This window comes from Triturus cristatus, chromosome 2_1, assembly GCF_964204655.1.
Source record: "Triturus cristatus chromosome 2_1, aTriCri1.1, whole genome shotgun sequence".
In the NCBI taxonomy this organism is placed as follows: domain Eukaryota; kingdom Metazoa; phylum Chordata; class Amphibia; order Caudata; family Salamandridae; genus Triturus; species Triturus cristatus.
The window spans coordinates 181,759,367-181,785,096 of NC_140581.1; the positions used below are offsets into that span (position 1 = coordinate 181,759,367).

The following is a 25,730-nucleotide window of genomic DNA, read 5'->3' on the forward strand; positions in this document are numbered from 1 at the left end:
AACCCGATCGATAAACAGTACCGACGCGAACTAAAGGCCCTTTGGCCTCGAAAAAATATTTTCCTAACTTGAGCTAAGATAGCACATCCGAACCCAATGGCGGAAAAAAACAATCTGAGGATGGAGAGGATGCCCATGCGCACTGTAGTCCAGGGGAGGAGTCACCTATCCAAGGATACTTCGAAGACTCTTCCAGGACAACAACGTGCAAACATCCGGACCCAACACTAGGCGGCGATCTATGCACAGATATGAATTCAGCAGCCCACATGCCTCGAACCTCACATTTATATAAAGGTTTAAATGGGAGACCCATGAGCCTTGTAAAGACAATGTTTAAATTCCATACTCGAGAAGGTGGAATTCTGGGAGGGATTATCCTTTTAAGGCCTTCCATGAAAGCTTTGATGGGAGGTACCCTAAATAATGACAAGTGTGGTCTGTTTTACATGTAAGCTGCTATAGCAGCAAGATGTAATTGTATGGATGTGTATGCCAGATTACATCTTTGTAGATGCAGTAGATAACAGATAATGTTTTGAGTTGAAGCATCTAGTGGATTGATTGTGTTATTGCAGTAAACAACTAATCTTTTCCATTTAGCTGAATAGCATGCTAAAGTGGTAGGACGTCTAGCTTCTCTAATGCAGTCCGGTGGGAGATTGAGGTAACCAAACACTAAGACATCAGGAGCCAGATCGCTAGGTTCAGTTGAGCTGGTTCTGGATGCCTCATCTCTCCATGGTTCTGTGAGAGAAGCTTTGGAGAAAGGCGCAACTTTTGGTGTGGGACTACTGAGAGTTCCAGCAGTGTAGTGAACCTTGGTTGTCGGGCCCATGTTGGAGCAACCAGGATCATTGTGAGAGACTGTTGTTTGAGCTTGCGCACCACTAACAGAATGAGCGAGAGAGGCGTACGGAAATCTGCCTGACCAGTTCATCCATATCGCATTGCCTTTGGACAATGGGTGTGGATACCTGGAGGTGAAGTTTGGACATTTTGTGTTTAAGTGTGTGGCAAACAAATCTATGTCTGGGTGGCCCCACATTTTAAAAAACTGATGAAGAACTTGCAAATGAAGTTCCCATTCGTGAATCTGCTGTTGACGACTGAGCAGATCCGCAATTTGATTGTGTATCCCAGGTAGATGCTCTGATAAGAGGTGTATCTTTTGAGGAATGGCCCATCTCCAAATACTTTTTGCTAGGCGTGAAAGCTGCAGAGTGCCCCCCCGCCCTGTTTTTGTATATAGTACATTGCCGTCATGTCCGTTCGGACGAGGACAGTTTTGCCAGAGATGTTCCTGAAATGATTTCAGGGCGAGAAATATGGCCAGTAACTCCAGGTGATTGATGTGGAGGAGTTTCTGTTGAGGGGTTCGCATACCCTGAATGGTGTGGTTTAAGAGATGAGCTTCCCAGCCGGTGAGCGATGCGTCCGCTACAAGCACTATTTGTGGAACCGGGTCTAAGAACGGACGGCTTTTGGAAAGATTGTGTGCTCCACCATTGCAGAGAGCGATATGTGCGGCTGTCTACCAACACCAGATCTGTAAGTTGACCCTGAGCTTGGTTCCACTGTTGTGCCAGACATTCCTGTAATGGACGCATCTGAAGTCTTGCCTAAGGGACGATTAATATGAAAGAGGCCATCATCCCTATTAACTGCATGAACACTCGAGCTGGTAGTGAGTGTTGTGGGTGACATTTTGCTATGAGTACTTGCATACTGGCTATTCTGGTTGGGTTGGGGTATGCAAGGGCTTTGGAAGTATCTATTGTTGCACCTAGATACTGTTTGGTGTGGGACGGCTGGAGATGGGACTTGGTGAGGTTTATTGTGAATCCTAAGTTGTGTAGCAGCTGGATTGTGTTGCGTGTGCTTTGTACACAATTGATGCAGGACTTGGCTTTTATGAGCCAGTCATCTAGGTAAGGAAACACATGAATGTGTTGTCTTCTTAAGTGGGCTGCTACCACCTCAAGACATTTTGTAAAGACTCTGGGTGCTGTTGTGACTCTGAATGGAAGGACTTTGAACTGGTAATGTTGTCCGTCCACTACAAACCTTAGGTATTTCCTGTGAGCAGGGTGAATAGGAATGTTGAAGTAGGCGTCCTTGAGATCTAGTGTGGCAAGGAAATCCCCCTGTTGAAGCAGTGGGAGGACCATGTGGAAGTGGTCGGATTGTATGTACAGGCTTAATGGTCGGAGGTCTAATATTGGCCTGAGAGTGCCGTCTTTTTTTAATGAGAAAATAAAGGGAGCAAATCTCTGTACCTTGGTGATGTAAGGGAACCGGTTCTATTGCATGCTTTTGCAAGAGAGAGAACCTCCTGCTTGAGAAGCGTGAGATGTTCTGTGGACATTGGATGCTGTTTGGGAGGTATGTGGGGAGGATTAGAAGTGAGTTCCAGGCAGTAAATATATTGGATAATTTCTCTTACCCACCCGTCTGTAGTGATGGAATTCCATACAGGTAGGAACTGTGATAGTCTTCCCCCGAACGGAGTGGAGTGGTCTGGGGGGAGTGGAGGGAAGTCACTGCTTTGTGGTGTGGGAGTTAGGGGACGTTTGGGTGGGGCTTTTATAGGTGGAAGAGGTGGTTTCTGTAACAGTGGTCTTGGAGGCGCCCATATAAGAGGAGCAACGAAAAGAACCTCTACTAGTTGTTGCGCGTAGAGCCCCCATAGATTTGGCTATTCATGGTTTTTTTCATCTTTTCTAAAGAGGAGTCCACAGTGGGTCCAAACAAGTGTTCCTGATCCAATGGTTGATTGAAGATAGTAGACTGTACCTCGTTTGAAACCAGGTATGCGCAGCCATGCATGTCTACGTAGTAACACACTTGTATTAATTACGCTGGATGCTGCATCTGCTGCATCCAGGGCACATTTCAGAGGTATTTGTGATTAACTTTCCCTCTTGTATGAGATCATTTGCCTTGGTCTTGTATTCGTCTGGAAGATTTTGCATGAGTTTTTCAAGCTCATCGTAGTGAGCCCTGTCAAACCTCGCCAGTAAAGCTTGTGAGTTGGCGTTACGCCAAATATTTGTCGCCTGGGACGCAACTCTTTTATCTGATGCGTCCAGTAGTTTAGATTCTTTGTCTGGCGGAGGAGCATCACCTGTGGTTTGGGAATTTGACAGTTTACGGGCATTTGCCACTACTAATGAGTCCAGAGGGAGTTGACCTTTAATGTAAGCTTGGTCGCTTGGAGCTGGCTTGTATTTCTTCTCAATTCTAGGATTGAGCACTCTAGCTCCGACAGGGTCTTTAAAAACCTCTGGGGTATGTTTAAATCATCCCTTTGAGCATAGGGAGAGTATTTGTTGTTTTTTTGAGGCTGCGTGAATGTTTCTAACAAAATATCCTTCTCCATAGGGTTGGAATGGAGTTCAACCCCATGGTACTGTGCAGCTCTATTTATTAGTTGAGCAAACCCTACATTGTCATCTGAAGGGGATGGTCTTGAGGGATATAAATCTGGCTCAGGTACATCTGGGACATTATAATCGTCCCAAGAGTCCTGAGGTGGGGATACTGTGGGTGTAATAATCAGTATCTGTATTATCATGTGGGGGGGTCTATATCCTCATCCCCCCCCCCTAAATCCTCATCATCCTCTTGTGGTGTAGGTGAAAGAGGAGGCACTGGAGAGTGTGCTGGAGAGTATAATGCTTGGAAGCTGTGGAGGTGGAGAGAAAGGCCTCATAGGTGAGGTAGATGAGTCTTTTTTCTTGGAGGGCATCTCAGGTGTTTCTGAGGTGTCCAATTTCCTCTTTTTAGGTGGTATAGAGGTGACCTGGCCGGTAATGGGGTAAATATGTTGTGTTTTTTGCCTAGGATCCGGTGGATCCAGGTGGAAAAGTTCCTTGGATCCGTTGTCTTTTTTCAGCGCCGAGGACTTGGGCTACGAGTGGTGCTTTGGCCTGTCTTCTTTGGCTTTAGATGGGGTTTTTATGTTCTTATGCTTAGGTGGAGTTTTCGGGAGATTTAGGCTGTTTTTTCGGATCCGAAGATTTGGGGTGATTTTGCTTCTGTGCGGAAGAGTCTGGTGCCTTGAGTTTCCCTATCGGTGCCGAAGATTCTGGTGTCAACGGTACCTTGGGTTTATGTTTCAGTGCCGAAGATGCTTTTTCAGCACCGTGGTGTGACTAGCTCGATATAGAGCTGCCTGAAGGCTTTGTGGGCTTCAGAGCCGGGCCCGGAGGCAGGGCTTCTGAAGTAGTGTCACGGTGTCGACCCAGACCCGAAGGTGAAGGTGTTACTGGAGCCTTTTGTTTCTTTGGGGCCGGGGAGTCGACGTCAGTACTCGAGCTTTGTTGACCTGGAGTGATCGACTGGTCTACCGCGTCAGATTCGTCGGCTTCGGAGAGTTGGCTTGTTCATCCCCTATCTCTGTTTCTGGATCTTCGGGTCTGCTTCAAAGATAATGTCGGGCGTCGAAACGGTTGATCTGGACATTTCGTGTCGTCAAGCCCGGTGATCACATATAGTTTTCTTGGACCTGAAAGAGTCACAGGCCTGGCAGTGTAAACTCTCGTGTTCAGGAGAGAGACAAAGGTTGCAGACATCGTGGAGATCTGTGTGTGGGAATTTAGCCCCACATTTGCATTTTTTTGAATGGAGTCCTTTCCATATGCTGGTTAATGGCGCCATACGGCCTAACGGCCCACGTCGACGACCGGACTAGAAAATGTCTTTGGAACTGGATACTTGTCGAGAGATCGCGATCAAAACAATACCGTCGAGTGTTGAGCTGTTGCGCATCGAAGGGGAATCAAAACGACGTCGACCCGGAGCGCAGCAAATTACATCCGAACCCGATGGCGGAAAAAAACTATCTGGAGATGGAGTTGATGCCCATGCGCACTACTAACCAAAGGAGGAGTCCCCTATCTCGTTACTACAAAGACTTCTACAATAACGAAGTGCAAACATCCGAACCCAACACCATATGGCGATCTATGCAAAAGTATGCGATCTACAGTTCATACGCCTCGAACATTTACATGTCATTGTTTTCTTTTACCAATGTCCAAAATAACAAATGATACAGAGAGCAGCCCTGCAGTTTTTCTTAATGTTTCTGCCCTAAACTGCATCGAAAAACAAATATATGTAGGGGAATGCAGGCAGAAGGGAAGCAGTCATGGAAAACTGAACACGGTTCCTGCTCCTTAAAAAACCAGCAGTTTCCCCATCCCATCATGCCCTGTACTGGCAGTAGCGTCACAGACCCAGTTATTTTAACAAAACAGAGTGAGAAAGGATCATCATTAATGATCGATCTCTGCCAAGGAGTTTCAAGACAGAGATGGAAGAGTATGTTTATAATTTAATGAAGATCCACATGATACACAAAGAAAACGTTGCTAATCAGTAATAATATGTTGGAGGCTTTTAGTTACGCTTATCCACTTGTGCTCAGTCCTGCCATATAGTGTTGGCTTCAGAATACTACAATTTATTTTTCTTTAAATAAGTGCTTTAGCTTTGGCTATATATTCCCCCAAAAACAAAATGCACCAAGACACAGACTCATGTAGCCGTTCCCCCCTTCTGCCAATCTAAAAGAGTGAATTAATGTGTACAGATATAAAGCAATAGGATAGTGGAGTATGAGTAAGGGGACAAGCTTTATAAGTGAAACAAACAATTCTATATGGTCTTGCATCAGAAGAGCCGGATAAGGTGCATGTGAATCTGTGTCAGAAATAAACCTTATAGGTATGGAGCATGTTCTGCTGAAGATCGCATGATATGAGATGCACATATGGCAAATCGGTGGCCAAACCTTTAAAGTTGAGATCTGCCAGCAGATGATGGAGAATCCTAGTAAAATGTTTTGAGCACAGTGTGACTCACTTGCACTTCTTGGCAGGTATCAATATCCACACAATAGAGTTCATGTGTAGAAGCTCTACAGTAGTCTGAAAATCGGATGTTGCCCCAGAAAGCCACTGTGACTCCTTTCTTATGAGTGGAGTATTCCCTATGGGAAACATGCAATGTGTGTTTACCTCAAACGTAACAGATTACAGCACTGAATAATCCACCATGTAGACCAGATTCCCTAGGGTTGACTGTGAGAAAGTGCCATCTTTCTTGCATAGTATGCCCCCACTTTTTGCTGAATTGCGGATGTACTTTGACTGAGTGTGCCCTGGGCTCCTGCCAATCAGGTGCCCAGGGCCTGTGTTCCTTCCCTAAAACTGCATTGAAGCCTAAACCCAATTGGCATCTCTGGCCACATGTCAGCCCCTGGTAAATGGTACCCTAGGTACCCAGGGCCCTGTGACCAGAGAAGGCCCCTAAGGGCTGCAGCACTTATTGTGCCACCCTTAGAGGCCCTGTACCCTGACACACACACACTGCCTTTGCAGGCTAAGTGGCTTAGTGCAGAACAAAACGGAGTCGACATGGCACACATCCCTGTGTGCCATGCCCACAAACACACTCCCCTGGCATCCCTCAGTCACCCCTCAAGCTGGGTGCCCTATGCCAGTGGTGTGGGTACAGGTGCATGAGCCCTGTACCCCTACACTACCCAGGTCCATTCCAGGGCACTGTAAGTGCAGTGCTGCCATTAAGAGTATATGGTGCTGGGAGATCGTCATCACGAACTCCACAGCACCATGATGGCTGCACTGAAGACTGAAGTTTGGTATAAAACTTCTCAGCACATTAAACAAACACTGATGCCAGTGTGGGATTTAATATAAAATGCACGACAGAGGGCTCTCACCATCTTGAGGATGGGGAGCCCTACCCAATCAGGACTAGGCTCCTGCCCCCCTCCCACTGGAGAGTGGCAAGATAGGGGGTGTACCCACCCCAGGGAAGGGACCCATTGGTTCCTGACCTTCACCTACCTGCAACGCCCCTAAATTTAGTATTTAGGGGCACCCTGAACCCTCCTTCCTCAGATCCCGAAACTACCAAGAAGAACAAGAAGAAAGACGACCTGCCATGCAGCTGCTAACAAGAGGACAACACCAACTGACTTGGCCCCACAGGCCTGTCGACTATCGAACATGCTCCTGCTAAATGTCTGCGTCTCCAGCGGTCAGCAACCTCGAAAACCCCGGAGGACCTGACTGCCTTGCTCCTCTAAAAGACTGGGACTCCCACAAGCAGCGGTTCTGCTCAAACAAGCAACAACCCCTGGTGCCAAGATAGGAACCGCGAATCCAGCACACTCTGCACCCGCCGAGCCCGGCCTGTGCCTGAGTGAACAAAGACCACGAGGACGTCCCCCCGGCGACTGTGACCAAAAATCCAGCACCCAAGGACCCACCTCGACGCTCCGGACGACACCTGCAGCCTCACAACCAGGGACCCCCCCAACCGCGACCAGCTGAGGGTAAGATTTTCCGACGCCAAAAGACACCCCTGCACCCGGCACCCTGCGGCCCCCTGTGCCCAGCTCCTGGATGCCTACCTAACCTACAGCTCCCCAACTTACCTCTAAGTGGTGGTCGCACCTGAAGAATCTTCGTCCCCTAGCTTGCAGCCTTTGCTCGTCTTGCAGCTTTCCCACTGAAATACATTGAGAGCCCGACGGCTCAAAAGCACCCTGCACCCAGCTACCCGAGTGCCCCTGGAGGTGCAGCATCTAGCCTATTCTACTTCCCCACTTGCCCTGTGTAAGTGACCAGGAGCTCAGCTCCCACAGCCGCGTGGCCTGCCTGCAAGCAGCCACCAACCAAAGGCCCCCTGCCCGCCATAGGCTAACATTGGGCCTACTCTCTCTCTGTACCCGGCTGCCCCTGTGCCGCTGAGGGTGTAACAACTGTACCTACCTGACCCTGGGAGACCCCCGAGTCTATGCCCAGAACCTTAACTCTGCCAGTCGAGTACTTACCTGAAAGCCGATAACTCACTTTTTCTCCATAGGGTAACATTGACTGGTTTTCACTTGGAATTTCTTCTAAGTGTCGAGTTTTGAAACTTTGAAATATTCACGAAAAATCACCCAATCAACGAAAACAAAATTACTCACCTGTTATCAGGAGAGATCCCAGTGCTGGATCTTTGTACCCACCACTGGCCCTACAAAGCAATTACAACTGTGATTTACCGATAACCAAACTTTCCTCCATAGGATAACATTGCCTGGTTTTTGCCAGAAATTCTTCTAAGTGTCGATTTTTTTAAACATACAATTATTCCTTAAAAATCGCCTGTGTAACAAAAACGATTTCTTTCAACTGTTTCCAGGAGATGTACCAGGGCTGAACCCAGGATCCAGCCCTGAGTAAGAAAAACCTTTGCAAAGTAATTGATATTGTGTTTACTTTAAAATTCCCATTGAGCTCAATGTTATTATTGTGTTTAACTTGTGTTGCCTATTGCAACAACTGTAACTATTGCATTTAAAAGTCTATTGCTTATTGAAAGTATTTAACTAAAGCATCTCATTCTGAGAAAGTATTTTGATACCTACTTGTGGTTCTAAAATAAAACAATTGGCCTAGAGTTCAGTTCTTGAGTGTGTGAGATTATTTGCTGACTGAGTGTGTACAACCAATGCTTTACACTGTCCTCTGATACCGCCTTACTGCACGACCAAGCTACCACTTTAGAAAGTAAAGTTATATCTAACTTTAGCCTCTGCCAAACCTCTGTGGAATCTGTGCACACTGAACCTTACTTTGGTGCAGTATATACAGAGCCACTTTCTTACATTGACAAACAAATATTTTGTTTCTCTGATAGAACTATGTGATCGACATAAAACACAATAGTCCATCTAACATCTAGAGTCTTTAAAGACATTTCAGCAAGAGATTGCGGGTTAAGAAAGACAGCAAAATAAGAAATATGAAGGATGCATGCATAGCACGATCCGTACTTTTGAACTTGTATGAATGGTTCATCCACCAAGAGAAGAAATGAGCTACTTACTGGTGTAGGAAGCTAGCTCCGTATACACTATACCAAAGTAAGGTATAGTGTGCACATAGTCCAGTAGACCCCTAAAGGTAGGCAGAGGTAAAATTAGATGGAAAATGCTACTTACACAGTATGCATCTGTTCTTGCCATGTAGAGCTGTAGAGTTATATGCTTGTGCATAGATCGCCATCTAGTGTTGGGTCCGGATATTTGCACTTTGTTTTTGTTCGAAGAAGTCTTTCCAGTCACGAGGTAGGTGACCTGCATGGGCATCGACTCCATCCTTACATTGTTTTGCCGTAAAGAGTGATGATGGAATTAGTAAAAGTAGTAAAGAAAGATGTCAATGTATATAGTATCTAATTAAGATATGACTGCAACAAGTAAAGGTACACGGGGAGGTGGGTGGGCACATATGACTCTACAGCTCTATAAGCCAAGAACAGATGCGTACTGGTTAAGAAGCTTTTTCTGTTCAAGGCATACGAGTTGTAGTTCATATGGTTGTGCATAGACTACATGGCAGTTATCTCCCAAAGCAGTGACTAACCTGTAGCTGTTGCAGTGGTCTGAAATAGTGTACATAAAACTGCCTGGTCCACACTAGCTTGCGGCCATGCTAACACATCTACACAATAGTGTTTTGTGAATGTGTGTGGAGTAGACCATGTTGCAGCTCTGCAGATGTCATCTATGGGTATATTTCCTAAGAATGCCATAGAAGCCCTCAGTTTGCGTGTAGAATACGCTCTAGGGGGAATTGTTAATGTGCGTCTAGCTTTAATGTAGCATATTTGAATGCACTTAACTATTCACCGTGCAATAATTGATTTTGATATTGGATTGCCTCTATGTGATGAAGAAAAAGCAACAACAAGTTGCTTGGTTTTCTTGAAAGGTTTTGTTCTTTCTATGTAGTATATGCTCTTTTGACATCTAAGGTGTGAAGAGCACGTTCTGCCACTGACTCTGGTTGAGGGAAGAACACAGGCAACTCAACAGATTGGTTGATATGAAAGGCAGATATGACTAGGTAATTTGGGGTTAGTCTTTAGAACCACTTTGTTTTGGTGTATTTGTAAAAATGGCTCTTTTATGGTTAGTACCTGAAGCTCACCCACTCTTCTCAGAGATGCGATGGCTATGAGGAAGGCTACCTTCCAAGTGAGAAATTGTAGTCCACGTTTGTGCAATGGCTCAAAAGGTGGACCCATGAGTCTTGTAAGAACTATGTTGAGATTCCACACTGGAACAGGTGGAAGTCTGGGTGGAATGACTCTTAAGTCCTTCCACAAATGCTTTATTAGCAGGCACTCTAAAAAAGAGTCAAATGCTGCCTGTTTTGTAGATATGCAGCTATTGCAGCAAGATGTAAGCGTATAGATGTGTACGCTAAATTGGAACACTGTAGATGTAGTAGATGGAAAGGTAAATGCTACTTACCAGTATGCATCTGTTCTTGGCATGTAGAGCTGCTGCAGTCACATTATTGCATTAGATCGCCGCCTAGTGTTGGGTCCGGATGTTGCACGTTGTTGTCTTGGAAGAGTCTTCGAGATCTCACGAGATAGGTGACTCCTCCCCTGGACTACAGTGCGCATGGACAGCTCCTCCGTCGTCAGATTGTTTTTTCGCCATTGTGGCAAAGATGGAGGATAGTTATAGAAAGAAAAGGTGTCCATGTAAATGTATCTAAATAAGATAGTACTGCAACTGTGCTCGGCACCAGGGAGGAGGGTGGGCATGTGACTGCAGCAGCTCTACATGCCAAGAACAGATGCATACTGGTAAGTAGCATTTACCGTTCGAGGCAGATGAGCTGCTGCAGTCACATTATTGCATAGACTGTATAGCAGTTCCTCCTCTAGTGGTGGTTACCGGTGGCAGTTGCAGTAGTTTGGAAAAGTGTTTTAAGGACAGCCTGACCTACAGAAGCTTGTTGTTTGGCTTGCACATCAAAAAATAGTGTTTAGTGAAGGTATGTATGGTAGACCATGTAGCTGCCTTACAAATGTGTTCTAAGGGGATATTCCCTAGAAAAGCCATGGATGCTCCCATTTTGCGCGTGGAATGTGCTCTTGGGGGGAATAGTTAATGTGCGTTTAGCTTTTTGATAACATATTTGTATGCACTTAACTATCCATCTGGCTATCCCTGCCTTTGAGATAGGGTTACCCTTGTGAGGTTGACAGAAAGACACAAAACTGTTTTGTCTTTCGAAATGGTTTAGTTCTGTCTATGTAGTAGAGTAGGGCCCTTCTGACATCCAGTGTGTGGAGTGCCCTTTCCGCTACTGACTGTGGTTTTTTAAAAAAGACAGGTAACTCAATTGATTGGTTAATGTGAAAACTAGTTATGACCTTAGGTAGGAATTTTGGGTTTGTCCTGAGAACTACCTTATTTTGGTGTATTTGCATGAAAGGTTCTTGAATTGTCAGTGCCTGCAATTCACTTAGTCTTCTGAGCGAAGTAATTGCTATTAGAGAGGCCACCTTCCATGTTGGAACTGTAATTCGCAAGAATGTAGAGGCTCAAAGGGTGGGCCCATAAGTCTAGTAAGTACAATGTTAAGATTCCAGACTGGGGAAGGTGGAGCTCTTGGAGGGATTACTCTTTTGAGTCCTTCCATAAACGCCTTAATAGGTGGTATGCGGAAGAGAGACACGTGTTGTCTGTTTTGAAGGTAGGCTGCAATAGCCGCTAGGTGTAATCTTATAGATGAATATGCTAGATTACATCTTTGTAAGTGTAGCAGATAACAAATTATGTTTTGGACAGAAGCGTCCAGAGGATTGATTTGATTATTTTGGCAGTGAATAACAAATCTTTTCCATTTGTTTGCATAACAGGCTCTGGTAGTGGGACGTCTTGCCTCTTTGATGATATTCATACAATCAGGAGGCAGGTTAAGGTATCCGAACTCTAAGACTTCAGGAGCCAGATTGCTAGGTTCATTTGATTGGGGTCTGGGTGTTGTATCTCTGTGCGAGTTGTTTTGGAGAGAGGTGTAGTCGTTGATGAGGGACGACAGAGTTCTAGGAGTGTGGTGTACCATGGTTGTCGTGTCGTGATACTGCCTTATTGCTCGACCACACTACCACAAATAGAGAGTAAGGTCCTAGCTAACTTTGCCTCTGCCTACCTGGACTCTGTGCACACTATACCTCACTTTGGTATAGTATATACAGAGAGGTCATCTCGGGTCTAAGAAGGTAGTGAACACAAAAGACCAAGGCAGGTGAATTGAATCCCCACAGGGATAATCCCGAAAGAGGACTGGAGCACTCACTCACCAAGAGGTGACATGCTTCATCATCAGGTTCGTTCCTCCAGTGGAAAAACCTAGTTCCAAAGGGGGCTACAACCCCCTCACTAAGAGGGAGGAGTCCAGGCATTTTGTTCAGCGAGGATGAGGCTGTATGTACAAGGAGTAGTGTTCCTTATACTGTGAGTGAGGTATACACTTATATAGCATCACTATTTCCTTCAGGGTTTATGTCCCAATTTTTTAGCAAATCTATAAATTTCCTCGCATACTACTTCAGTAAATTGTTACCTCAGATTTACAAGTCTATCCCAGGTCAGATTTGCAAGAAATAAAATCCCCAGATACCTAAAAGTGGATGTTTTATCATTGGCGTACCCTCCCACAAAAAACGTCCTCGAGCTGGTGTTTTTGTGGCCAGTAGTCAGAACGTAAGATTCCTTATGATTGATCTGAGCTTCAGATCACCCATAAAGGTATTGAACCCATACAGCAACATTTGCACCCTATTAGCAGTGCGCGATAAAGGGAATATCAGTGGTTTGGGACCTTAAAATGCATCTAGTGCATTAATACAAAATAAACAAGCATTGACATAACCAATAGGTCTCGCCTTTGGGACATTATAAGTGTTTAGCCATGCAACAATTGATGTTGAACCAAGGATATTGTGCTGCATAATTAAATACTTATAAGGTCCCAAAGGCGAGACCTATTGGCTATGCCTATGCTTGTTTACATTGTTGTCACTAAGCCCCACCCTAGTGCACTCGAAAAAAACACAAAGGTTAATTTCCTTGCAACAACTATAAACAATGGTTATGTAGCAAAACAATATCCAAGAGAATTAGTCACCCTTTGCATTATTTTAAGCGTGACACATAAAACAAAGGACACACAGATGATGGACGGAATGCAGAGCAGGGTGTGTCTTCCTGCTCACAGTATAGTACAAAAATGTGAAAGAGAAATGGTGGCGGTCATGTGTGCCCACTACAAATTATATATTATTTTTAATAAGAATTATTTTTGATTTGGATATTTTTATACACTAGTCTGTTTTCGTTTGATGGTTATTCTTTATTTTCTTATTTCAAAGCGTTTTAATAGAAAATGTTAGCCAAGAACCAATAACCTATCCACATCCTACCATTCCATGAAGCACTTCATGCACAAAGCATGCAAATATTTATTTAATTTAGCAATTTTATAAGGCGCTATTATTTAGCAGTTATATAAGGCACAATTGTGCATCATTTTGGTTATGTTAGAGTGTTTTACAGAGTGGTGAAACAATAAAGTTGTATTGTAGGGTGGAGAGCTTAGAGCCCAGATGAATGACTAGATGCGTCTGAAGTCCTTTTATTGCAATCTCTGCTCTGACTTTATTAATTTACTTATAGATATATATGGCATGAACTAGACCTGGAGATAACAGAAGGCTTTAACTAAAATAAGATAAAATAGTCCAACAAAATAATCGGGGCCACTGGAATTCTGTGATTTTGGGGCTGCAGCCTTTTCTGCATAATTATGGATCTATCCGATATGCCACATAATCCAGCAGCTGCTGCATATTATGCAGATTTTCACAACAACAAAAAATGCTCCTGGCTCAAACGAATCAAAAGTTACTAAAAACGCACCAGCACGTGTTCCTGTGCAGTGGAAGGCCCATTGCAAAGGTGGACTTGTCGTCTTTCAATAGCTTACCGCTGTATTCGGATGTTAAATGTGTATATTAATAAGGTTAAAACTTTTCCCAGTGTTAATGTGTAAAAATGGCAAAATAATGACGTAATACGGTCACAAAATGTGCTGCTTTACACCACCCAGTTTGCCTTTTCTTGCTGCATAATTATAGTGGCCCGAACAATGATACATGAATGCAACATTGAAGGTACCGGTCATCAAGTCCCACATCTAAGCAGAGATGAAAGAAAGTGAAGGGGCAACCCTCAAGTATTAAAACCCTGCTGAAAGCGTGAGACAAGCCATGGGACTGACAGAAAATAAAGGCCTGTATTAGTGAAACATCATCAAAGACTTGTCGGCGGCGTGAGCGCGGACCCGAAGGGAAACTGCCAAGTGATGTCATTCTCGAAGAACTTGCCACCCGCAGTTATTCGCACCACAATTAATGGTAATGAGCACTATGCAAACACATAATTTGGAGTTCGGCCTGATCCAGGAATGCTTTTCCGGGTTGCGTCATTTCCGTTATGGGGGGTTAAGCCGTGGTCGGTCGTGCGTATCCTCAGTAAAAATAGACATGGCGACTGTTAATAACCCAGATGTTTTTTTAGGGCACATCTTGCTCATTTGGCATGGCTATTGCTTCTGCCCTGCCTGCTTTCGGCGCCAATAAGCAGCTAATGAGAAGGGCCTGGATTGATATGCATGGACGTCCTGAGAATACCCATGCATTAGCTCCGTTGACATAATGTGCAGCTTTCATACATTCCCTGCCATGCAAACATGCAAAATTCCCAATTAGTCTTTGAGTCTTCACCCCAAGCCTTTCAGATACATATTGTGAAAAACAATTTACAGCGATGTACAGTGTATTACATGTGGCAGACTCCATCGTGTGAATTAGCACAGAAGGGGGCACAGGAACCTCGTTAAAATTAGGATAAAAACTCTTATTACAGTGTCCAGAGAACAGACACGTTCAAGCTTTGAAAGCAAATGCATGTCTATAACAAGAAGTGCGAGAGAAGCGCGAGCAAAATAAGGAGACGGAGAGGGCGGAGCGAGCGAGTGGCCGGGACGTGTGGGCGAGGAGAGAGGCGCGCGTGCTTAGAAGAGCAGTCTTCACTTTTCAAGCACTGCACTCGTGCTTTATGGCACGCCGCTGCTCGCTCCCGCAAAGTGGATGCCGCCACAAGCAGGAGTGCAGTGCTTGGAAAGTGAAGAGCGATGGCTAAAGGCCCTCCTAGAGAAGCGCATGCGCGCAGCCTAGGCGAGACCTCAAAAGGGGGCCGAAATACAACCCTTGCCCGAGAAACAGAATTAGAGATGACAAATACCCATCCTGTGTAAAACAAACGCTCATAGTAGTGTCTTGATGTAACCTTCTCAAAATTGTTAAAAGGGAGAGGGGGCAGGGAGGAGAGGAGGCAGCCTTCATGTTGGGACAGGGAACTAAGATTATGATCAGACACGGTCTTGAGTATAAATATTCCAAGTGAGTTACTAGCCAAGTATTTGGTCCACCCTTTCATGATGATCATGGAGAGGACAATACAAAGAATACTCCCTAACTCTGGAATTCCTGCTATGCCAGGCATAGGTTAATGACCAATGTTTGATCCACGTAACAAGACCTTTACTATTTTGTTTAGTAGGGGTGTGTGGAGGGGTGAATCCTAGTGAGAGAAACATCTAACAGTGTTAAAATTTCCTCATATTATCCAGGGGAGGCGAGCCCATTTCACCATTGTTGTGGACAGTTTGGTCAGAAAAAACAGTTGATTTACACTGGGAGCGTAAAGCTTCCCTAAAAGAATCATGAGCGCTGTCTAGATTACCCTCTACCAATGCGTAGCCCCCAACAATGGCTATTTCTACTGTTGTCTGGGGACTAGAACTGTATATCTGCTGTATTTGGAGCATAACATCCTGTTACATACTGGGGCAGCTAACAGGAGTTCTGGATTTTGCAAAACCATGTTCAATTGATTGGTTTTTCCCCTTTTAGATTCGCTACCTCTGACAATCCGTACCCTTTTGATGGAGAAACCACAAATTACAGGGCTGACCACAAAACAACATTGAAACATGTCTAAATATGAAGAAAAAAACTGAGGATTCCTTTACTGTCATCTTAACTGTGGTAGAAAACCTGAACAGCTAGCCTCTGGAGAGTGGATGCTGTGGGTCCCTTCATCTTACTGGCTGGATTTTGGGTCACATAAGGTAAATGTACTACATAGGGTGTATGGTTATTGCAATGTTTTTTGTAATGTGCGAGACACTGCTATGTTTAACATTGGCTACCTGATATTCCCAGCATGAGGACATGGAATATTCAAGCATATGAATATATGAAAGATCCAATGTTAAAGATCTTCCTAAACCAGATGGACACAAGACTGAACTTTTGGGTAAACATATACTCAAACACTGGCCTCATTTCTTAAGTGCCCTTCCGGTCTCATAATCGCTTGTGAAATCTCTGGGTATGGGTACGAGTATACTGATCAGGATACAGCGGTCTTGCCTCAGATAAACAAATAAACACTTTGTTATCATACCTTGTATCAAATACAGAATATTTTACCAAGAATCCTTAAGACTACTCATGCAAGAGTTAGCGCTCCCTGTGTCCTTTCTAACATGCACTACAGCAACAGCCTCAACCCAGGCCTTCCTGATCAAGCGCTGAAAAAAAGCAGCAATTAGTTAAATAGCTAGCCGCAATCAAAGCCGCAGAGATAAGATATTTTTTTTTATGTCATGAAAGCGCGACAGTTGCTTCAAGAGTTACCAGTAAAACAATGAATCACATTTAAAACTGAAAGTCGTTTGCACAAGATATATTACAATTAACCCAGCTATGGTAGTAAGGACAAATGTAGCAAGCATAAAACTATCTCCGATCTGACTCAGCATTCAGATTCAGAGTTCCTAGAACTAAAAGAGCCAAGTGCTCTCTGGAGTCGGAGTCAGTGCTTTATAAAGAATATATTTAAGCAAAGTAATTTGTATAGTGCTTGTCAGTAAGGCCCAAAACTTTATTTCTAGAAATTTGAAATTCCATTTTAGATTTGAATAAGATAAAATATTATAAGATAGACATCCTACCTATATGTCGCCTTGTCATTTCAACTGTTGCATTTCTGTTCACATTCGAAAGCAAACCGAGACAGAATCTCTCGGAGTTTGAAGGATCGGTAAATCCATCTACAGTTAGGGATGGCTGTGAAGCATGGAAAGTTTCCCCTACTCTCTGGTTCAATTCATAGTAGGCAATAGAACACCAAAAAGCAGGTTCTGAATAGGTGACAGGCTGCAAATCTGAAATAATAAATACAAGTGAAAATCAAGATGCTACAAATATAATCTACACCAAGTGACCACAGCACTCATAGAAAATAGAATGCATCGATAATAAGCAAATATTTTGTTAAACAATATAGAATTATGATGAATAGGAATTATAAGTTACTTAACTTTGGTAATGCTCTTTTTGGTGGATACTCGAACACAGGTTCTTCACCTTTTGAATCCTCTCAGGTGCCAAACTGGATCTAAAATTACTGCAATCCCTCCTGAGCACAGGTATTTGGCAGTATCAGACTCCATGGCAACCACAGTGCACTTCTGTAAGTGACAGGATATAGCTGCTCATAGGTGCCACCTGTGTGCTGACATTTTATCAACAGACAATTTCCATGACCTCCGATGAAGAAAGACCAAATTAAGATGCTGACAATATGTGAAATCTAACTTGGGACTTTATAATTCTTATAATCTAGCAGAAGTACCCACCACTGAACAGGGAGGTTAGGTGGGTAGGCATTAATCAAACTCCAGTTAGACACCATACCCACTAGAAAGAATTACCAAATGTAACTAACATTTTTCTGAGGCATACTTCTAACTGCAGATTTAGCACCTTCTGAACCAATACCAAACTAATACACTTCAAATGATGGTGGTTCTGAGGTGTGGACTTTACACCAATTGCTCCAGGACTGAACAGGCAAAATGACACCCCTTCCGCCCCTCCCGGTACCCATACAGCAGCTTGGCAGATGTCCAACACTAGAACGCCTCTAGTAAGGGTCTCAGAAGCCGCTTTTACCTGTGTGAAATTAGTTCAATGGCCCTTAAAATGCCTCTTCTTTGAGAGGTCATCAATATGCTTAATACAAAGGAAAAATCCATGTCTGTTTCTGGACTGCGTTTCCTTTCTTTGCCCCAGTAAGTCTAAAGAAAAATGATGATAGTCTACTTGTTGCTCCTTAGCCCTACCGTAGCTCCTTAGAGGGAAGCAGCAGAAATAAAAATACGAGGAACAAGATTGACTGCCCCACATGAAAAGGAGACACCACTTTCAGAAGAAAGTATGCCAGAGTCTGAAGCGCCAACGTGGCACGGGAAAAAAAGGGGAAAAAAAAGGTAATGCATGTAATTCACTTGGACTTTCTGCAAATGTAATGACAATTAGAAAACTGTCTTAAGCTTCAAATGTCTGAGTGCAACTGTGCATAGACTCAATTGGTGCACACATCAAAAAGGTAAGGACAAAGTTATGGTCTCTGTATGAAATGACGACTTATTGATATGGTCACCCCTACTTTTTGACTGCACTGGGTTCCTGCTAACCAGGTCACCAGTGCCAGATCTCTTTCCCAAAACTGTACAATTGGTTCCCCAATTGGCAATATTTTTAGCACCTTCTATAAGTCCCTAGTAAATGGTACCCCTGGTACCTAGGGCCTGAGTTACTAAAGAGGGTCCCCAAGGGCTGAAGCACGAAATACGCCACGCTAAGGGATCCCTCATCATACCCATCAGAGCTGCCATCTCAGCCTGCATGTTTTGGTGGATACTTAAGTGAAAACAAGACCAGACACATCCCTGTGTGCCATGCGTCCTAACAATGCTTATATTATTTGTAAGTCTCCCCTATAGCAGGGCCTTACAGCCTCAAGGCAGGGTGCTCAATATTACATGCAAGGGCATACCTGCATGAGGAGATATGGCGATGCATTGCGTCAGTTCCACTACTGCAAGTGAAGTGAAGAGGGAAGCCATTTTAGAACCACCAAGGTCGGCTGAGTTTTGCCCCCACTAATCCTACACTATTGCAAATCCACAGTGGTTGGGGACATAAAACTTCATTTTGATGATCTGATGTCCCCTTTAGCTTCAGCTTTGGTTGCAGACCAGCTGGTTTTAGAGTCCACTCACAAGTGTGGACATACGCTGCATCCTATTTTTTCTAATCTTACAGACTCCGTGGTGGGGTCTCCCAGGTCACTGGTCTGGTCTGCTCATAGGGCTATTCCCTTTTGGATCTCTCAGAACATCTGACTGGAGGTGACCTGTTGGTGCTGCCTTGGAACTTGCCCTGTACTCACCTTTGACCCAAGACGCTAGTCCCATAAGTCGCTGACAAGAACTAGTAAACCGCATATGATTTTCCTTCCCAATTTAACATTGCAAACTTTAAAAATTGTACTGTCGACTGAAAATAATACCTATTTAAAAACGCAATTACCTGAATAAATTGCTTCTGGCGCCTAAACATATAAAGGTATGTGTTATTTTTTATAAATTGGTGTAGATCTCCTTATCAAGTCGTGTGTCTTATTTACTGGTCAGTGTGTGTATTTTCAGATGTTTTGCACTCCTTTGTGATAAGCCTAAGCTGCTCGACCACACTACCTCCTAGAAGAGCAACATGGGATTGCCATAGCAAGGCCCTGACCACTTATAAGGGAACCCCTGGAATCTTTACACAATACATCTAATTTTGATATATCCTATTGAGAGCCAGCTTTCTACAGTCCCATTGCGGCATAAAGAATGGAGCAGGACAAACGCATACAAAAGTCCTTTTACAATAAATCACATAACTGCATAATGAAGGCTGATCAGAATAAAAAAAAAAAATTTAAAAAAAAGGTCGACCGTGTCTTATCTGTGCTCACAGCAAAGATTTGCCGAGCCCTAGACAAAGCAAACAAAACATAAGACAGTTTTGCCTGTAGTGGGTCTACGTGCATCTTTCCATATCATGATCCAAATTTAGTCCAACTGCCAGAATATACAGATTAGGAGGGGCGGCAAGCAGCCAAAATGAAAGCCACCACTCCCAATGGATCAAAACCCCTTTGTTACTTACGCACACTCTTCAGGCATGGAGGTGTAGATTGTATAAATTTGGCTGTGAAAGTACGCCCTGTTGCTGGGACAGCAGATCGCCCCGAAGAGGCAGTCAAAGCGGAGGGCACACACTCAGTCAGCCCCTCTGAGTCAAATGCAGGGCTTTGTCCTGCCAGACTTTTTTTTCAGCATCTGTGGTATTCAGAGGCAGATATAACAAGCATTTGCAATCCAGTAGGTCTCGCATTTACTAGAGTTTGAGCTACTGCCATTGTAGATTACAATGCCTTTTATTGATGTGTTGGTTTAATAAGCAAATAAATAAAAGGCATTGTCATTTACAATGCCAATAGCATAAACCTTCGCAAATGCGAAACCTATTGCATTGTAAATGCTTGTTAGGTTCCTTGCCCAAGGAGGGTTAATCTTTATGAGGGCTAAGCAAATTGCTCAGGCTGCACTGAAAGATGGTAGTCTATATGAAACACCGTCTGCTTGTTCGCCGGTGCTCTTTCAATCTTATAATATTATGTGATTTTAATAAACTATGTTCTGAAATAATTTATTTTAGCGGTTTAATTCTCTGGTAGATGTACCAAAGTATTGTATATCCGTAAGACACGTACTAATTCTATCAGTTTCAATCGGAAAACAGGTCCCTGAAGTTTCTATCAGAGTTAACGCTGTGTGGGACAGGAACCGGAAATCTGTCGACGAATGACAGAGCAGCATTCTCACAGAAGAACGCGGCTCTTCGGCGCAGGGAGTCGCAGTTCAATAAGTATTACGGCCTTTTAGTACTAACTCATGGTCTGTAAATTTCATAGATGGAGAAACAACAGTGTAATAAGAATAATCTATCGTATGTTCCTGCAAGTAGGTTGGAAACGGGGGTAATAGTAGTCTGAACTTTGTTTCGCTAGGTGTATTCAAAGTAGCATCCATGCGGGAATGGCGCCGTTTCAATTCACTCTCATGCAATAGTATTTTAAGAAAAGGACTTTCATAAAGCTTAAGAAACGAAACAATATGGCACCTAAAGGTACATGTCCTGCAGAAACCAACCGAGATTTGATAAATAATCCTTATTTTACTAACCAGCAACATACATTTTATCAGTTGCCAATATACAATGTTCTCCCCATCCGTTTTTCTGGTTAGTTTAGTTACTATTTTTCTGTCACGAAGAAATATTCTGAGATTACCACTCTTTTTTTGGAAATCAATCACTCAGCTGCAACCTAATAACCTTTCGACCCTGACTTTCCCAGGCAAGTGTTTCCCCAACAGAACAGAGACTCGGGGATGTTCTTTTTTACACTTCCTTTGTGTGCATGCATCACAAGGATGGTGCGTGTGATTAGTATCCTATTTAAAGCAGATGCGCAATAGATTGAATGGGGATGCGTTTTTCTTGAACCGCTTGTTTTAAAACTGTGCCAGGAAGGGGAGTGTTACGTCCGGAATCTGTCTCCCAAGTCTCACTCATTGCTTAGTGAGGGCTTTAGAGACAATGCTTACGCCCAGGAAATACAGGAAGAAGAGAAATGTCCCTGCAGGGCCCAGATAAGGTAAGCGAAGCGCATTGAACACTTAAGATATACAATCTGTAGTTAGACACTGCATTTATACGCCTATTTATGACATTTGTAATATACGACTACGTCTTTGGTGACCTTGGAGCATAGATGCAGGCTTGTAACATGGAACTGTAAGAAGGGAGAGCGAGGATGGCAATAATATGGACCCTCAAAAGAAGTTTATGCAAACTAGAACTAAAAACACTTAAAAGATTTAATTTAACGATTGTGATGCTGCCCGCCGCGTAACTGTAGGGCTAAACGTTCCCAACGAGAAACAGGCGCTTAAAGACAAGCCGGTCCCAAAAGTTGAAGCGACGTGCAGCGCTTACCTTACGGGAGCGAGCAGCAGCGGGCGCGATAATTGCAAACAGGTGGCGCCGCTGCTCGCTCCCGCAAGGTAAACGCCATACATGCACGAGGACTCATTGGAAACAGTGCAGAACATGCACGAGTTTCCAATAAAGCCCAGAGTGATTCCATGAGGTCACTCCAAAGCAGCGCTTGCGCGCTGCATAGGTGAGACTTAAAAAGGTGTACAGGAGCCCAAGTCCAAACTCAAGAAAAAAATCTCCAGAGCCCTAAACAGTGTTTTGGAGGGGATAAGACATCTACACCAAGTGCTCACCCCACTGTGAGAAGATACCCAGCAGTACACCAGGGAGCAAACAGCACCAGTCATCAGCAATATGATACCTGTCTAGTATGTGATGGTGTGGAGAGATCCCCAAAAAATGACTGACATTCAAAGAGACTTCATGCAGTGCCAGCCAGCAGGAACCTAAATGCCTACTTAAGGAAGTCGTTTTGTGTGCATTTGGATCGACTTGCTCCTGATGGAAGCACAAAAGCACTGAGAACCAGAGTGATAGACCACAGTTCCTACAGATGTATCTCATGCTCGACCAGAGGCTTCGATCTCCACGTCTCTCAGGTAACCTCCCCAATTGCGCACAACACATCTAATCACCACCATAACTGCCACAGATATTCTACTGCACATCAAATGGTATCAGTGGTCCTGAACCGCCAATTAGGTGACATAGATTCTGTCAAAGGTTTCCCCCGTGTTGGCCCACTGCAAGAACAGGTTCAACTGAAGCGTCTGTTTAGATCACTGACTCGGAGCACCATCAAGGTACAAGATGTTAACAGGCCCATAAGCCTCAGAATCATCAAGGCTGGAATAGTGGCTCTTACAAGAAACAGGATAGTAGCCTGAATGTCCTGCACCCATGGTGGAAAGCAGTTAAGAGACCGGTGTCCAGGATGGTTCTAGTAAAGGGCTGCCTCATGGATGGTAGAAGATGAAAGTTGAAGGAAAATCTGAATGGACAAAAATGGCATAGTCTTGTGCAGGTGGTCAAAGACTAGCTGAGGCATGATCTCATTCAACAAACTGTTGTCAAGGTACGGAAATATGTGCATTCCTGACCTGTGAAGAAGGGCAACGACTATTGCAACATTATCTTTGTGAAGAATGGAGGAGCCAAAAGAAAGGTCAAAAGGCAGAACAATGAATTGAAGTGGTCTGATTCCACCACAGAGTGGAGATACGCTCAATAGCAGGACTGATACATGAAAGTTAAGAGTGCTAAAGGTCCGGGTACCATTAATACCTCATGGTCCGAGGCTAGCATAACATGCATGAGTCGCTTCACTTTGAACTTCCTTTACCTCAAAAAAATAACTGAGTAATCTTACGCTCTAGAATCTGTCTTGAAGCTTAATCCTTCTCAGGGGTCAGGATATAGTCAGGTTCATGCTCTATAGCTTGGGAACAAGCTTTATAACCCCGTTGATGAACATCAACACTTCTTTAAAAAAGGATTCTGGCATGGTTTGTCATCATCTGGGTGCAAAAGAAGGGGGTACACGAAGAGGGGTATCCAGAAAGGGAATCTTGAAGACCTAGTCTGAAGTACGTGATTGAAGACCAGTAGGGGAGGCAATGTCGCACTCGACCCCTCACGGCCCTTGATGTCTGTACAAGGGCAAACTAAAGGATATCTGAGTGTTGACTGGAGATGAAGAGGAATAGTGCAGCTGGTGCTGTCCTCCATATATGGTACTGCCTCTCTCTCAAGGGTCACAAAAAGTATATGCTGGTTGCTGAATGGACCGGGATAGCTGCTGCTGCCGGAAAGCAAGGCCCCTAGAGTGGCATCTGAGCTTCATATAAGGTTGGTGGGATTGGTGGGCCGGGGACAGTAATCCTAAGGAGCGAGTCTTATGTCAGCTAGTTTTGAAATGCTCCACACTCACATTAAGCTTTTTGCCCAAAATATCAGGGCCCATCAAAGGGTAAATCAATTAATGATGTCTAGAAGTACTCAGAAAGTTTGGTAAAGCGCATCTAGGCCCGATAAAGACAATGGTGCCCACTGTACGAGCAATCAAGTCAGTGATGTCTAAGACAGAAAATAGAATCTGAAAGCAGCGTCTTGTACATTTTAGACCTCTTGAGCGATGGCAACACAAAGATAGTTCAGGAAGAATCTCACATGCCATGTCCCAGAGGGTGTGACTTTAGCACCACCACCACCAGGTTAAAGGGCATTAAATGACTGCACTGCCAGACTGTCTGAAGTTAGGGAAGGTGCGCAGCAGTGGTAATCACAGGTGATTTCGAAATGGAGCTTTCAGTTTCAAACAAAACTTTGCAGTGCACACACCCAACACTAGATAGCATGAGTATGCAGAGCATATATTTTTAAAGCAGCACATTGCAAATATATTTTGCCAATTCATGGTGAATAATTATCAATTGAGAGCCACTACCGTAAAAACCTAATACTATTTCAGGAACAATAATAAAGATATGATGATTTTTTTTAAAATTATTATTATTATTATTTTTTTTTTTAAAGAGTTGTGTGATCTAAAAAAAATATATATCAGGCTGTGCCACTTATGTAAACAAGGTCCTTTTTGTAGCTACCTTTTTTTGTTCCTCTGCTCTGTGACGGCTATATTACCTGCAACAGTGACGATTGTTTTACTTTATATAGCAATTACCTAATTTTTCTCTAGTCAAGGACATCAAGAGACTAATTTGCCTTTATTTCTGTATACAAGCATCACAGAGTGAAGCAGTCTGATGCAGAGGAAGGAAAAGAATAAGCACAGAGCTATCCTGATCTAATCAAGGGACTGTGTGAGGTTAAGAACCTCAACATACCGATTTTATTTGGACATTTCACAACATACCATTACGTCTCAACACAAATTAGGATTATGGTATCAGTACAAATAAAACTGGAGAGTAACGGAGTCTCACCCAGGCTATGATTGACAGGAGAGAGAGTACTCGGAGACAGTTCTGCTGGAGACCCTGTTGAGGAAAAAAAAAAAACACAATGTTACTGATTAACTCAGCTAATAGCCATGGATATAAAGAAAACTACACCACAATTTAATCTCGCTCTCAAAATAAATGATATTTTGTCAAAGAGATCTTCAGTGGCTGTAAAGCAAAAAAAAAAAAAGGCATATGTTCATAAAAGAGCATTTATATAACACCTAACCTTTGCCATGATTTCAGTTCTATCATTAAACACAACTGGAGAGGACGAGTGAATTACAAAAGAGCATGCTTAGTCTTTGCATAAAGAAAGGAATATGCTACTTACCAGTATGCATCTGTTCTTGGCATGTAGAGCTGCAGAGTTGTACACTTAGCATAGGTCGCCATCTGGTGTTGGGCCCGGATGTTTGCAGTTTGTTTTTCTTCTTGGACCGTCTTTGGAAGTCACGAGTTTGGTGACTCCTCCTTCGGTCCGTACTGCGCATGGGCTTCGGCTCCATCCTCAGATTGTTTTTCGCCAACAGGGAAATGATGGAGCGTAGTAATAACAGTGAGAAACCCATGTGTGTTGTATCTAAATAAGATGGACTGGAACGGATACAGGTAGCCGGGGAGGCGGGTGGGCGTGTACAACTCTGCAGCTCTACATGCCAAGAACAGATGCATACTGGTAAGTAGCATATTCCGTTCGAGGCATATGAGCTGCAGATTGTACACTTAGCATAGATTATATAGCAGTACCCAACCTTAGCGGCGACCACCGGTATCCGTTGCAGCTGTTTGAAAGAGTGTTTTTAGTACAGCCTGGCCCACCCTAGCTTGCTGCTGGGAATG

At 43.8% G+C, this 25,730-nt stretch overlaps 1 protein-coding gene across 3 annotated transcripts in view; it reads right to left on the bottom strand.

Annotated features, from left to right (window-relative positions):
• The window catches only part of SMAD2 (SMAD family member 2), a 291,794-nt gene that overhangs the window by 61,473 nt on the left and 204,591 nt on the right, over window positions 1–25,730 (bottom strand). For all 3 annotated transcript variants that reach the window (XM_085629486.1, XM_085629495.1, XM_085629504.1), the window contains 2 exons: window positions 24,870–24,923; window positions 16,977–17,189 (listed from right to left, as the gene is read on the bottom strand). In XM_085629486.1, the coding sequence (XP_085485612.1) occupies window positions 16,977–17,189; window positions 24,870–24,923 (267 nt within the window). The remainder of the gene's footprint in view (window positions 1–16,976; window positions 17,190–24,869; window positions 24,924–25,730) is intronic.